We start from the raw sequence: 14,826 nt of genomic DNA, 5'->3' as shown, positions 1-14,826 counted from the left end.
ATCATAAAAGGCCTTTGGAAGACCACTAGTAATTATTATGAGAGTCTCTATGCTCAGTTAATCACTTCCTAGAATAAGGAATAAATACAAATCTGTCATATTTAAGTGTTTTGGAAAATGGCAGCTCTGCCTACAATGCCTGTGGATTGAGGTGCTTGGGAAGAGATATTTGGAGTCGGCACAGAAATGTTCCTATTCAGCTACTAGGACACATCTCCTAACTGTCTCGTGCCTACAGGCCAGTCCGAGTGGCCAGAGGGAGAAGGCTGCTTTCAAAATATGTGGGTTGTTTTCTTCTCCATTCCTCTTCAGTCGTGTGAATGTGCTGATTTCTATCATCCATTCCGATTGTGATTCTCAGTAATCAGTTTTTATCTGACTTTGCATATGGGAAGTGATATTATTGTGCCAGCCAAAGGGGTATACTGTGTGCATACGTAGTGTGTAAGCATTCTGCATTTTACACTTACCTTTTATTAAAATATGATGTAGTTCTTACTAGCTGAGATTTTTTACCCGGCATTGTGCAGTGCTGGATTTGGGTAGAAGTAGAAATCCGTTTAAAAACCACAATTAACATTTTGAAATGGCCTTTAATTCAATTTAAAATTAAATGTGCTGCACACAAAAATAACTTGATCAAACACGGTTTATGCTGAAATCCAGCTCATTTATTACAACTGCACGGAGAAAATGAACCGATCTCAGTGTCTCTAATCAGCATGCTTTTGCCTTCCAGAATGACAATAAGGAGATCTTAGCCTTCACTTTTGTTTTTCAAGGGTTACCTTACTAAGCCTTTTACAATGTACGGGATTTGGAGGATTAGGTCTCAAAGTGCAAGACTAAATCAGAACTCAGGAGAGAACGCGGTGTGTCTCGCCGTGTCTGTGATCTGCTCATTTGTTTAGGATTTTAAGCCATTATTAAATTCAGTGAAGCTGAAACAATTAATCTTGAAATGACTGGAAGAGGGTGAAGTCTCCAGATGTTAACAGCTTATTTACTTCTACTGCAGTAACATTAAAGAACGCTAATCAAGATCAGAACCGGGTTCTTCTCCAAGTTGTACAAAGATAGATAAACAAGATTTTTCAGTCATTATTTCTCAACCGAGTTTTAACTGACATTAATTATCCACGGTGTCTTTTCCTTGCCAAACACAAGTATACATTCTTATAACAAGCATTGCCTCCAAATTTAACGCAGATGGCATTTTTTAAACTTAAAGAATTGATTGTGAGTCCTCTGATGTTAAAAATTACAGCAAAAGCAAATGTGTTCTCAGCCATTTTAGAGACATTAAGTTGATCATCTCGGTTAGCTTTAGGATTATTTTCTATCTTGTTATCTTTTCAAGGGTATTTCTACGGCTTTTTTTCCTGCCTCATTTTACTTTTTATTTTTTTCTTTCCCAATACTCTTTTCATAAGTCGAAATATATTTTTATAGAACACAGATAAAGGCTTTCCCCTAAAGCCAAAATGCTACGGCACTGAATGATGGTAATGACCTAGGTGCTGTCAAGAATGTGCAGAGGGAGATGCAAATGATTGCAGTGAATTGCGTATCATTAGCGCTGTACTGAAGTGCTGCAGAAGAGATTCCTCGCTGAATGCTTCAAGTCAGTAACTTGGAATAGTTCATGTCTGGTGAAATGTATGACATGTCAATCCTCTTTACATTTGACACTGCTGAGCGGGGCGTTTCTTAGCACTCCATTAAAAGAAAGGAGGTGTGAACCTGTTTGTAATGACAAAGTCCAGTAAATATAGCTGGCCATTTCTGTTAGCATTTCTGTGAAGTAAGAAAGGGTGATTCTTTACTAAGATGTTTCTGAGCCTACATATGTACTGTTGATTTTCAGTAGTTTCATATCCTCTTCCTTGCTTCCTCTTTTTTTATTGTTTAGAGGAAAACTTGTCTCTTCCTGTATGTCCCAGTGAAGCCTCTAATATTTACTTCTCTAGGTCTGCTTTCCTTTGCCTTCTCATTCTGTTCCTTGTTCCAGTTCTTGCATCTTGCCTGCTGCTTGTTGTTTGCTTCCATCAGGATGAAGTACCTCTGGGAAGGGAAGACTCTTGACGGTTGGACTAGATGATCTTGTAGGTCCTGTCCAACCTTGTGATTCGATGTGATTCTTAGTGGGCCTCTTTTCACCTCATATGTGCACCTCATCTGTGTACTGCGCCCAGGTGTGAGGCCTCCAATACAGGAAAGATGTGCAGCTGTTGGAGAGGATCCAGAGGAGGGCCACAAAGATGATAGAAGGCTGGAGCACCTCCCCTACAAGGACAGGCTGAGGGAGCTGGGCTTGTTCAGCCTGGAGAAAAGAAGTATCTAGCTCTTCCAGTATCTAAAAAGGGATTATAAAAAGGAGGAGAAACAACTTTTTACAAGGGTAGACAAGTGATAAGGCAAGGGGGAATGGTTTTAAGCTCAAGGAGGGAAGGTTTAGATTGTATGTCAGGGGAAAGTTCTTTACAGAGATAGTGGTGAGGTGCTGGCACAGGCTGCTCAGAGAGGCTGTGGATGCTCTGTCCCTGGAGGTGTTCAAGACCAGGTTGGATGGAGCCCTGGGCAACCTGGTCTAGTACCTGATCTGGAGGTTGGTGGCCCTGCCTGGGGCAGGGGGGTTGGAACTTGATGATCCTTGGGGTTCCTTCCAACCCAAGCCAATTCTATATGATTCTGTGATTCTGTGACCTAAGATTCGACTTTTACTTTCCTGAGATGGGATGAAACTCTATTTTGGAGAAACATTATGTAAAAATACTGTGTTATGTAAGGAGTTCTTAATATTGTGGGAATTGAATGTTGTTTATGCATCAGAAACAAGATAAGAATTTTGTTAATTTCATGACCTCTGCTACCATTTGGGTCCTTTATTACAATTAATAGCTCTTTTCAGGGGTCTTTCTACTTTATCAGGTTTCTCTGGTAGTTTTCATTGCTCATCCTCTTGATAAACCTTCCCCAACAATGTATACTCAGTATATAAGTAAAAATAACATATGTATACATATATAAGCTAGTAACAACGTATGTATAGCCAGCATGAAAACAATATATGTCACACATATTGCAAGAATATCCTGCACAAATTAAAAGGACAACTCGTGACATTCCTTAGGGAGTGCCTGAAGAACATACTGAGGAAGATCTGGCACTCCCCCCCCCCCCCCCCCCCCCCACCTTCATACTCTTTGTCTAACAAAGACTGAATAAAATCACCGTAATTTCCGATACGAGAAGGGTACTGAGACATCTTGGAGACAACAGGACTGCTACTGACTGACACCAGATAACACACGAATTAACAAGTAATTAACAAATGTAAACCTTTTGATAAGATTGTGAACCTGGAGTACCCAGCCAGTGGGGAAACGGGAGGCAAGGGGAGGCGGGGGGGAGAAACAAGGTACAAAAGCTGTCTTATCCATGCCCATAAGCACGCTCTCCTGCTTGTGGGACCCCCGCCATTGCAATCACGAATAAAATCTGCTTATTTGGATATTTCCAACAATATGAATGTACCTTACAGCGTGCTCAGAAGATTGAAGGCAGTACTTTGTCTTGTGCACCAGTGAAAAAGCAGAGTCACGAAAACTGTCAAAAATTATTATAGTATTCTTTATGTTTGTTTGGATGTTTCTGTTTAGGTGCTGACCCCAGCTCAAATAAAATCAATTTGCCTGGCCATTCTGGAATCAGGAAAGCAGTATGCAGTGAAGAAGAGGAAACCATTCCCACTCATGTATTCCTACTATGGAACAGAGTATCTTGGTGAGTAAAACATACCAACTGCTTTGACAGTGATGCAGTGCATAGATGCTGAGACAGTAGATGATTTACAAATAAAATATATAAAGCCTACAGTGTGGGATTTCTCCTGAGTAAGCCAAGATGTTTCCCTTTCCTAAAAGTGATGTTTCTTATTCTTAACTTTTTGAAAGAAGTGTTTAATTATCATTATTGTAAAATAGGGTAACTGAACCTTTCAACTTTTCAATCTGGTTCCAGTTTTGTTCAAGTTGTGATTGAGGTTATTTCTCTGCAGGAACTGAGTCTAACAAGGCACAATCAGCTCCCGTTGGAAAGAAGTGTAGCAGCAAATATTCAAGCAGATAGCACAGTAAGAGTGTGCTTTCACATTTAGCTTGGGGAGCTGGAAAAGACAAAAGCAGTAACAAATCATTGCGTCATGCAACTGAAGTGTTTGCATTCCAAGCACTGTTCTAATGTGCCTTAAGAAGATTAAAGACCTATGCACTTGACAATGAAATAAGTCCCCAAAGAAAGATCCAGGGGGATGGAGGTGGGACCTAAACCTCCCCTCTCTTTTTGACTGTTGCTGTTCTTTACAGGTGCAGCACATGGGCTTTCATCAATCCTTCAGATGTTACTTTCCTATTTTGAGTACCTGCAGCCAGCAGATCAGGAGCTTGTGTGGCAGAGCGTTGACTTTCTCATGGACCAAGAACAGAATAGCAACTGGCCTCCTGAGCTTGGGGAGACAATCGAGCGGGAGAATGAGCTCGTTCACTGGTGTCACGGAGCTCCAGGTTCTTTTCCCATTGATGCTATGCATGGCCCGGTGTTTCTCTACATTTGGTGATTCCATGTAGAAGATAATCTCAGGTTAAATTTGACTGATTTTGGCATATTATGAGATGCAGGTGAACTATTTATTCTGACAGTTAAAAATGTTTTATTTATTGTCAAAGCAGCTGGAGGGACAGGCATATTCCCTACTTTATAAGCATTTGTGATTGAAGCTAAAAGAGTTCTGGGGTTCTGGAATACACATATGCAGGCACATGTGTGAGTTTTGAGAAGGCGTTCAGAAGAATTTTTCCTTCTCATCACAGTCAAAGGTTAAGCCTATGCATATTACACAGATACACAATAATTTGGCCAAAATATTTGCATGTGAAGAAGAGTTTGTACTGGCAAGAGGCTTTCTTTTTTTTAAATGCATCCATATACAACTGCTTTTAAGACAGAAAGAGAATACATAGCTTGGGCTCATGAGTTAAGGCTGACGTCTGTCAGTTCAGAATCTAGTCCAACACCCTAGCAATTTGGGCAAGGAATGCTGTGTGTTGAAATTGCTCTTTTACCCACTGGCAGAATTTTGTTGCTGACCAGTCCTGTTGGTTTTGTAACATGAACCTAGAAGATTGCAGAGAAGCTGACTTCTGTTCAAGAATGGCCATGACCACTGAGGCATTCCTTTTCAAGCTTTTCTATTTAAACTTCAAAAAGTACATCATTAATTAATGTCCCTCAAATGAGCTTTTTGTTGGTGTGTTATCTTTTTGTTGGTATGATGAAGAAGCAAGCTTCTTGCTCTTGCACTCTAGTGAAATGACATGAAAACAGCTTTTGCTTATCAAGATCTTTTTTAAGAAAAAAAAAGTGACTTCTGTGGCATGGTTGGCCTAGTGAGGAAATCTGCAGGGCAGATGCCCTTTTTGTTTCAATATCTCTACATTTTTTACATGGTTTTATCAATAAGTGGAGAGATGCAGCGAGACTCAGCCAAGCTGACAAAATCGCAAAGGTCATAGAGAAGTTACTTTAGAAGACATTTACAGGCGTCTAAATTCATTAATTGCTACTGTTTTTTCCCAGAAAATCCTATCATCCCTGCATCCTGTCATTGTTCATAGGCAATGAACATAGGCAATGAACATATGTGCAATGAACATAGGCATAGACATATGTTCAATGAACATAGGCAATGAACATATGTGCAATGAACATAGGCAATGAACATAGGCATAGACAATGTTCATAGGTATAGACATAGCTTACAAGAGCACTGTCCAACTACTTTGGTGTGTATTATATTCAGACCACGCGTGAGCTATTCAAAACACTCCCTTACTCAGGTGCTTGATTTGACCATATGTATTCTTTTAAGGTTACCGTGAACTGAGCAGTGCCACGCTCTGTTGAAGATTATGATCAATTTACGTGAATCTTCTCAAAAAATAAGCTGAATAGCTATTTCTTTAAAACAAAGTTTGTATTCATAACTGTTTATAACAAGTTTCTTTTTTAATTCAGTGAAAAATTGTACCTGTTGCCAATACAATTATATTGCCCATCTTGCCCATCCTTGTGTTTCTGTCAGTGTAAAGAGGCAAGGTGGCTGGGGATTTGAAATGGGCAGAATACGGTGATGAGTGCTTACTATTTTAAAGACAGAAATGTGACTGCTGCTTTAAATTGCTAAAGGACTGAGAATATTAGAGTAAAACTTGAAATTAAGTGTTGCATTGAGAAGATTGAAAGTGGTGGTGTCACAGGGAGTGTCTAAGTCTTACCATATGTTTTATAGCCTACCAGATACTCTCCCCATCATACGTATACATGTAACATCAACAAGTGGTAGAGCATGAGACTGCAGGTTTATTATGTCTATCTATTACATATTTATGTATTAATCCTTGTTTTGTTGTGGTGTTCTATGGAAGCCTTGGCCTACTTATTACAAAAGACTCTTCACTGCTGCTTTCCTAGGCATTGCATATCTGTTTGCAAAAGCTTACCTGGTTTCCAAGAAGCCTCAGTACCTGGACACTTGTATCCGCTGCGGGGAGCTAACCTGGCAGAAAGGCCTGCTGAAGAAGGGACCTGGAATATGCCATGGAGTGGCTGGTAGTGCTTATGTGTTCCTGCTGCTCTATAGGCTCACTGGAAACTCAAAATACATCTACAGGGCCCAAAGGTTAGTATTCCTAACTTTCTGGGTACAGGGTCATACCAGAAAGTCTCAAGAACATTCTTAGCTGCTTAGGGCCTGCGATTGCAGCATCATGTGCAGTGCTGTTGTCAGGCTCCCTGCAGTGGGAGAGGTGCCTGAGCACCCTCGGCTGCCTCCCTGCCTGTAGCCTGGGATTCCTGCTGACGGGGAGCCGGGTGGTGGGAAGGAACACCCTTCTGGGATTTCCTATTTCTGTGATTTACTCTACATGTTTAAACTGATAATAATAATAATCACCGTCATCTTTTCTTCTGTTTCTCAGGTTTGCAGAGTTCTTATTTACAGAGGAATTTAAGGCTGGTTCCCGGGCATTAGAAAGTGTATATAGTCTGTATGAAGGCTTCTCGGGGACTGTGTGTTTCCTGACTGACTTGCTGCAGCCCAACCAAGCCGAGTTTCCTCTCTTCAGTGTCTTTGTCTAGAGAACAACATCCTTCGGGGCCGCATTCCTGTGGTGACGGGAGAGGGCACCTGTGGTTTCACCTATTTGTGAGAGGCTATTTCCAAAACAAGCCAGTGGTACCACTAATGCTAGCCTTAATGTAGCTGGGAGGCAGGTGAAAATAAATACACTTGGGCTTTGGGTAAGGGAAGCATGTGAGCAAAAAAAAACAAAACGGGGGGGTCAGTTAAAAAAGGGGAAGGGGTTGAATCTGATGGGGTAGATATTTATCTGTAAAGAAGTAAAATATATTTAAGTGATAGAGAAAGGAGCATTATCAAACTTTTAATTTGGTGGCTACACAGGAGAAAAGGCAAGCTAGAATTACAGGGACATGCAAAGAGGAAACAAAGTGATACATCCAGGATGTTTTAAAAGGAGACCTGCAAAAGCAAGTCTTTATGCAGTGATGCACTTTCCAGGGAGGGCGTTTTAGACATGTCACTACACTGCACAAAGGCAAAATCTGGGATTTTGTACCTAGACCATGTTTACTAGTACTAGTGCCATGTATTAGATATAGCTGTATCCTGGATCAATTTTCATGTGTGTGTAAGGATAGTTCTGTAGATAGCTATTTATGCAGCCCGCGGTTTCAAAGGATCATTCCATTGAGTAGAGTTTCATGTGTGTAAATGAGAACTGAATTTGGCCCTTCCTTTTGGAGCTCAGTCTGTGGTGAGGAGCTGGTCTCCTTACTGGCTTACCCTAACTGTGGCACTCTTACCAATACTTTCCCTTCTGCAGGGATAATTAGTGCTGGCGTGGAGGAGACTTGGATTGAAAAGTGACACAGCAAAGACACCACCGGCAGATGCTTCTTCACAGTACAGCATTGCTAGAATAGGTATTGTTCAGTGATACAAAAGCTTCCTTTAAAAATTCATTACCTTGAGCAGCATTTCTGAACAATAACATGCGTAGTTCAGAGAACAGAAAAACAATTTTCCTGATGAACTGTTCATTCCAAGCCCTGCAAACTGAATGCAAACCTCTGATAGCAAACTGAGCTTAAGAAAAACCTGATAGGAAACTCAAAATTGCTTCTTCTCCTGGTGAACAAAACGATGTATGTGCCCAAATGATTTGTAGCTGTAGAAATAAATGATCTCCTCAACACTAGCTGCACTAGCACTTAAGGTTGCAATTATACTGTTTCGTATATATTATATTTATGAAATGATAACTAAAAGCTAAAGAAAATGCTAACATAGATTTGTAGTGGAAAAACTATAAAAACAAAACTTATATTTAAAAATCTTTGCTATTTTTATTTATTTTTATTTATATGGGAATAATGTAATGCAATTACCTTTTAGGGTGGATTGGGAAGGCCAGTATGTCAAAACTTTGCGTTTAGAGTGAAAAAACTGACCTGTGTGCACTGCCAAACATTGCAGTCCCTCTTCCTGCATTCTCAGCTGGAGAAGATTGCAGTTTCCTTATATTTAATGCCTAATGGATTAAAGTTCCCATTTAATTTCAGTGGCTTGATCATGCTGTAAGATAGAGCCAAGTCTTGCAATCCTTCTGCATTTTAATACCCTAATTCCATTCCTACTCATGCCACTCTCACTACAACAAGATGACTTGCATTATTATGAGCTGCAGATTAGTATTTTTGCTATTTGTCTTTCACTGTGCAGCTCTGATTTATTACCTAATCATAGAAGTAACCATATTTCTTTGGTGACAAAAGTAATGCAGTTCAGCTTATCAAGTATTTGGGAATCTTTTGATGAATGTTAAAATTCAATATACAGATGTTACGGGTTTATAATTTGTGGGATAAAGGGTCTTTTAAGAAAGCCATTAATATTACTTCCTTCATCACTGTGAGCAGTGAGATGCATACGCAAAGGAGTGTGGATTTCATAGAGGGGTTTACATGTGAGGCTTAACTGAGGATGGACAGTCCTTGTGCTCTGCCCAGCCATGTTTAAATGCACCGTGTTTAGATAAGCAGTGCAGATCCTAAGCCCTTGAGGATTCTTATCTAGTTTCTTTCTCTAAAGCAGACGGATAATCTATTTTATAACTGGAACCTTTTTTAACAAGTTATTAAGGAAGGTAACACTTGGTCTATCCACTTTTTCCCTGTGACCATTAATTTGTCAGTCTCCATTTGTCTCGTAGGGCAGCGGTACTCAGATTCTGTCTTACTGTAAGACAGAGCAATGGGTTCTGCCATGATCGGGCTCAGGCAGTTGCAATCCTACATTTATTGCCAAGTATTTTATTTACAGATGCAAACATGACAAGGCCTAGTGTTCTGATAACCATACAGTCAAAAAAAAGAACTTAGCCTAAACTTAAGCCTTAACAGAATCTACGCCTATCAGCACAGTAACCACAATCTCCTGATTTTGTTCCCAGTGCCTACTTTTTAATTATCATTGAGCCACAGCATTTAACTGCATCCAGTTAGGTTTCTTTTCCTCAGGAGAGGCTTGGAGAAGGAAATCTTTGCCAAAACCTCAATACATCTACAGCACAATAAATAAATAAATGCAGTAATTTAGACCCTGACCAAGTCATGAATGCTGATATTCTAACAAATACCACAGATGTTAGAATTTACCATAAACAATACGTCTCTTTAGGATTCATTCCTTTAGATTTAGATTCAGAGAAGATTCAGATCATTTATGACATAAATAATAGTAACAAAACCACCCGGTCTCACAGGATACATCTCGTAAAATCTTGGATAGAGCTGGTTCCTACAGCTCTGTTGCTTCTCTTATCTCACCTGGCTGGGCTGAGGGGGAGACACGATGTGCAATGGTCACAGCTTCTGAACAAAGCGTCCATGTACTCCAGGGCTCTTCTGAAATCGCCAGTAATTAAGTGGACATGGGTTTTCATCTTTTAATACTCTTAATCTTCAACTTCCTTCCTTCCTTATTTATTTATTTATTTATTTATTCACTTTTTATTGTTTACATAAATGCTGTCGCAACCTTAATTTGTTGCAATTAAGACATGAACAGGAAAGCAACCTGACTAGAGCCTTCGGCACTTTTAGTGTGATAAAAAAAAATAGGGTACTTTGTGTTCCCTCCATACTGCTTGGGGAAATCAATTATGCATCCTTTGCTGGGTATTCTCAGCTGGATGCTATTTCCTCCTGCTCCACAATCAAACCTAAGAGTCTGAAAGATCATATTCCTGAACAGATTCTGCGCTGCGCTGTGACAAAAGACTGCATTACCAGAAACTTCAGAAGCCTCTTTCAAAGTGTAAAACACGAGTTACCAAGTCACCTTTGCACATTAGTCTCTCTACTTTGTTAAGTTCCTAAAGTGTAGGCAATAGGACTTTAGGTGATACAATAGTATTTCTGATTATGCCGTTAAAGCCAAGAGGATGCATTGTGTGGGTATTGGTGCTTCTTTGTGATGTACATGTGTTTGTGTGGTGCTGTCTGTAAGTAAAGCTGTAGATTACAAACCAGTTTAAGGAGCTATATACTATTCACGACTTTTGGTAGGTCATCCATAGGTTACTGTTGTAGAATAATTTTGAAGGAAATTAGATCTGTGATGTCAAGATTTAGTGATATTAGGATTCGTAGAGCCACATGAAATATGTTTCAGCAATAGTACAGTTCTAACAAGTATATCTTTATTTTTTCCTGCCATTCACAACTTCTCAGCATGACAGTATTCTTGTTTTGTGCTCCTGCTTTCGGTATCTCCTTTGTTTGCACCATTGCTTCTTTCACTTTCCCCACCTTTCTTTCCTAGTCTATGAATAACTCTGGAAGGCTGAACAAGCAGCCCACGCCTTTGTTCTTGAAAATTAAATCAATTAATTTTGCTGAAGGGGAGTGTTCCACTTATTTGCATTACATTATTTTTAGACTCCCAGGTGGTCTTTTCTCACTGGCTTGGCCATTTCCCACCTACTAAAGAAAAATAATTATACTGTAGAATAACTTTCATTGATGATAGGCATCATTAAGTAAAACAAAAGAGGAGTGTGGTCACTTCTCTGGTATCTCAGTTCTACTGACAATCAGAAATAAGTGGAATGGATCAACATCTCAAAACATGCGTTTTAATAGTTCTGGGGAATATGCACAAATGAATGCAACTAAAGTGATCACTCTTGTCGCTACTCAGTGAAATTAAGTAATGCCACTTTGATGTTCCAGTAATAATTATATCAACATACAGACAATATGGCAAGTATATTGAATAGTTTTTTTTTTTAATTCTATGGGCACCTTAGTGGTTTTTTCCAACCTTAATGATTCTATTATTATATGAGTCTATGAAAAAAATATAGGTAGGTATCTGGTGTATTCAGAAACATACAGATGCGATGTGCTTAAATGAAAATGTTCACAAGCAATCAATCTTTTTTACTTACAGCATTATCTGCATATACAGTTATAGCATCTGCCAACATACTGCATGTTTTATGAAAACAGAGGACAATTTCAGCATATGCATGCGTTTTGAGGATATATTCTTGTTACTTCTTTTGAAATTTTGACCTGTAAGATCCATGGATAGAGTGCATCTCTGAGGTCTGCCAAATAAATCTCAGGTGCAGTAATCTTCTCCTACATAGACTGAATATTCACTGACACGAGTGCATATTGTACTCTGTAGGAAGTAGTTTATCGGGGTAAGAATTGTTCTGTGGATTGTAAAGAGCAATCTTCCTGTGAAGAAATACACAGATGAGCAATTACTGGCTATCAGCAATCTTATGATTGCTCTGAGAAGACACCTGAGTTTATATAATCATGTCCTGGATTAAGTAGTAAGCAGCATAAAGCCAAATTAAAAATAAATAAGAAAATGACCAAAAATCACATTACTGAGGGAACAACATACTTCAAAGCCATAATCCAGAAATGCTCAGGGCCCAAAACAATACAGCGGTTTAAGGATGGGAACAGGCATTTTCCAAGAGAATAGCACAGTTTGATTCATTGCACAAACAGGGGTACAGTATGCACTATGCTTAACAGGTGGTTATAGCTGCCTTCATCGCCATTGTATCAAAGTTATCGTACACTGAAAAAAATCAGCCTATGAAGGAATTGCCTGTAGCTAAACCTACTGCCTACTCCTGTCATTTAGTAGAATAAAAGTAACGTACACTATGGATGCTTAAACAGTTAAAAAAACACCCAGGAAACCAACATGCCCAAACTTTTTTCCTTGTCTTTCACCTGTTAAATTTTCTGATTAACTTGTATCGTCATTGGCATCACTGCTGGTCCTATAATTTATAAATAGCAGTCTGTCTGAAAATACATAAGACAGCATTTATCTTTAATGTGTACAAGGAAGTCTCTTGACGTTGTTCATTGTGTGACCGCTCAAAGAGAAGATGGAGGCATTTAGGTCAAGCACAGAAATACCAACTAAAATGGTAGAAAATTCCTTAAAAACTTACTTTGCCTAGTGGTAAAATGTTATTTGAATGAAAGATACTTTATAATGCAGTGAATACTCATGAACACTACTGCATGTCTGTAAATAACCAGGTTGGACAGAGCATCCAGGTCTAATGGGAGGTGTCCCTGCCCAAGGCAGGGCTGGAACAAGGCAGTCTTTAAGGCTCCTTCCAACCCAAACCTTCTATCATTCATGCATACTACCCAGAAAATTTTATATGAAAGTCCTGAATTTAATTCTATCCTGTAAGTGAATAGAAAACAAATCCTATTCAAATATTAATTTCTATTTCATATAGAAGAGAAAGGCCACCTGACCTGAAATTAAGCTCTGCTTTTGTCTTCACTACCGTTACCACACAAAAAGAGGAAGATTTCTAACTAAGGTGTAATTTTGCCACTGATTTGACCTCATGCTCTCATTTTAGGGGCCAGATATGCAACCCACTGATGTCGGTCGTGAATCTCAATTTGATTTCAGGCATGCAGGGTTATATCCTTCCACATGTGTGAAATTGGTGCAAAACTGCATCATTCCGGGCCTCAAACCTGCAAACTTTCCTCAGTAGAAGTCCCATGGGATTACTGATACTTGCTTATACGTTAAGAGGACAGCCAGCATACACAGGGTCCTATCTGATAGCAATTTTATACCCGTTTTTGCTCAAAATGTCTGCTATCTGCATGAAAGCCAATACCAATAAAAAGTACAGGGAACTTACATGGCATTACTAATAAAGGGTGTTACTTTATGTCCAGTTTCTGTTGGTAACACTTCACTATTCAATATATTCCAATATTCAGTGTTGATTTCTTGAGTACATGCTACACCCTAGATTCGTGTCTCACTGGAATAGCTATTTGCAGCCATACTGTCATACAGGCCCTCTAGAATCAAGATTGATTTGATTCTTTAGAAATGCACCTTATTGTTTAAAAGCAGGACCCCTGCTCTTCTAATGTTTTAAACACTGTGATCTTACAGAATGTGTTTATTGTATTAGTTTTGTATTGTAGATTATGATAGAAAATAGATTTTATAGCTTTTTAAAAGCAGTGATAATACTAAGCTTCATAGTGGCAGAACAAACCGTGTATATCCATGATATTAATATTAAAGCTGTGATTATATTTTGCCTTAAATAAAAGCCCAACCTTGAACTGTATGTTTTTGCATTGGATTGGTCAATTCTTTATCTTCTATAGTGACGGCAGCTTTTCTTTCTGAAGCAGCAGTGACTCAGGGCTCCAGGACTTTCCGTGGTGTTGTGTAATATCATTTGTCTGATGATGAGGTAACGCATTAAGGCTGCAGATAGGAATTCATCTGAGTTATCCCATGGTGGTGTCACAGGAAATAACAGAAGATGGGCTGCTTTTGTCCTGGAGGTTAAAGCTTGTCACTTTGCTGTTTATTTTCACTTAGCTTCTATCCCATTACATGGAATATGCATCACTGGTGGCCTCTCCAGAAAACCCCACCATTCCCGGTGAGGAGCATTAGAGCATTTAAATTATACAATCACTGAACTGTCTGAGTTCTAAGGAACCCGTAAAAACCATCTGGTCCAACTCCCCTGCAATGAACAGGGACACTACAGCCACATCAGGTTGCTCAGAGCCCCATCCAGCCTGACCTTGAGTGTCTCCAGGGATGGGGTATCCACCGCCTCACTGGGCAACCTGTGCCAGTGCCTCACCACCAGTATTGTAAAAAACTTCTTCCATATATCCAATCTAAATCTCCTCTCTTCTAGTTTGAAACCCCTTGTCCTATCACCACAGACCCTGCTAAAGAGTCTGTCCCCTTCTTTCTTACAGCCCCCCCCTTAGATACTGACAGGCCGTTCTCAGATCTTCCCAGAGCCTTCTCTTCTGCAGGCTGAACAGCCCCAGCTCTCTCAGCCTGGTCTCACAGGGGAGGTGTTCCATCCCTTGGATCACCCTTTAAATCACCCAGCCTTACCCCTAACAAGGTTTCTCTGCCACCATCAGCTGAGCTCAGCAGAGGTGACTGATGGGGGTCCACAGTTGCCTGTGTGAAGGCAGTTCAAGAAATGTCCCAAACAGAAATTTTATTGGCACTTTTTCAGTAAATCTGAGGACAACCTCAGTAGCATTAAGGAACATTAGCTAGTGTGCACATGTAGCTATCAGTGTTCTCTCCTTAATAAGCTAGTAGCATCTCAG

The 14,826-nt window shown here is 39.7% G+C and overlaps 1 protein-coding gene across 1 annotated transcript in view; it reads left to right on the top strand.

The window, feature by feature from the left end:
- The window catches only part of LANCL3 (LanC like 3), a 36,110-nt gene extending 22,308 nt beyond the window's left edge, over positions 1–13,802 (top strand). The window contains exons 2-5 of the mRNA XM_425562.7: positions 3,663–3,786; positions 4,368–4,565; positions 6,532–6,739; positions 7,038–13,802. Coding sequence (XP_425562.2) covers positions 3,663–3,786; positions 4,368–4,565; positions 6,532–6,739; positions 7,038–7,197 — 690 coding nt within the window. The 3' untranslated portion in view covers positions 7,198–13,802. The remainder of the gene's footprint in view (positions 1–3,662; positions 3,787–4,367; positions 4,566–6,531; positions 6,740–7,037) is intronic.
- The last annotated feature ends 1,024 nt before the right edge of the window (positions 13,803–14,826 follow it).

This window comes from Gallus gallus, chromosome 1 (genome assembly GCF_016699485.2).
Source record: "Gallus gallus isolate bGalGal1 chromosome 1, bGalGal1.mat.broiler.GRCg7b, whole genome shotgun sequence".
Lineage (NCBI taxonomy): Eukaryota > Metazoa > Chordata > Aves > Galliformes > Phasianidae > Gallus > Gallus gallus.
Note: the sequence above shows the minus strand (reverse complement) of the source record. Positions and strands in the feature narration are given on the sequence as shown.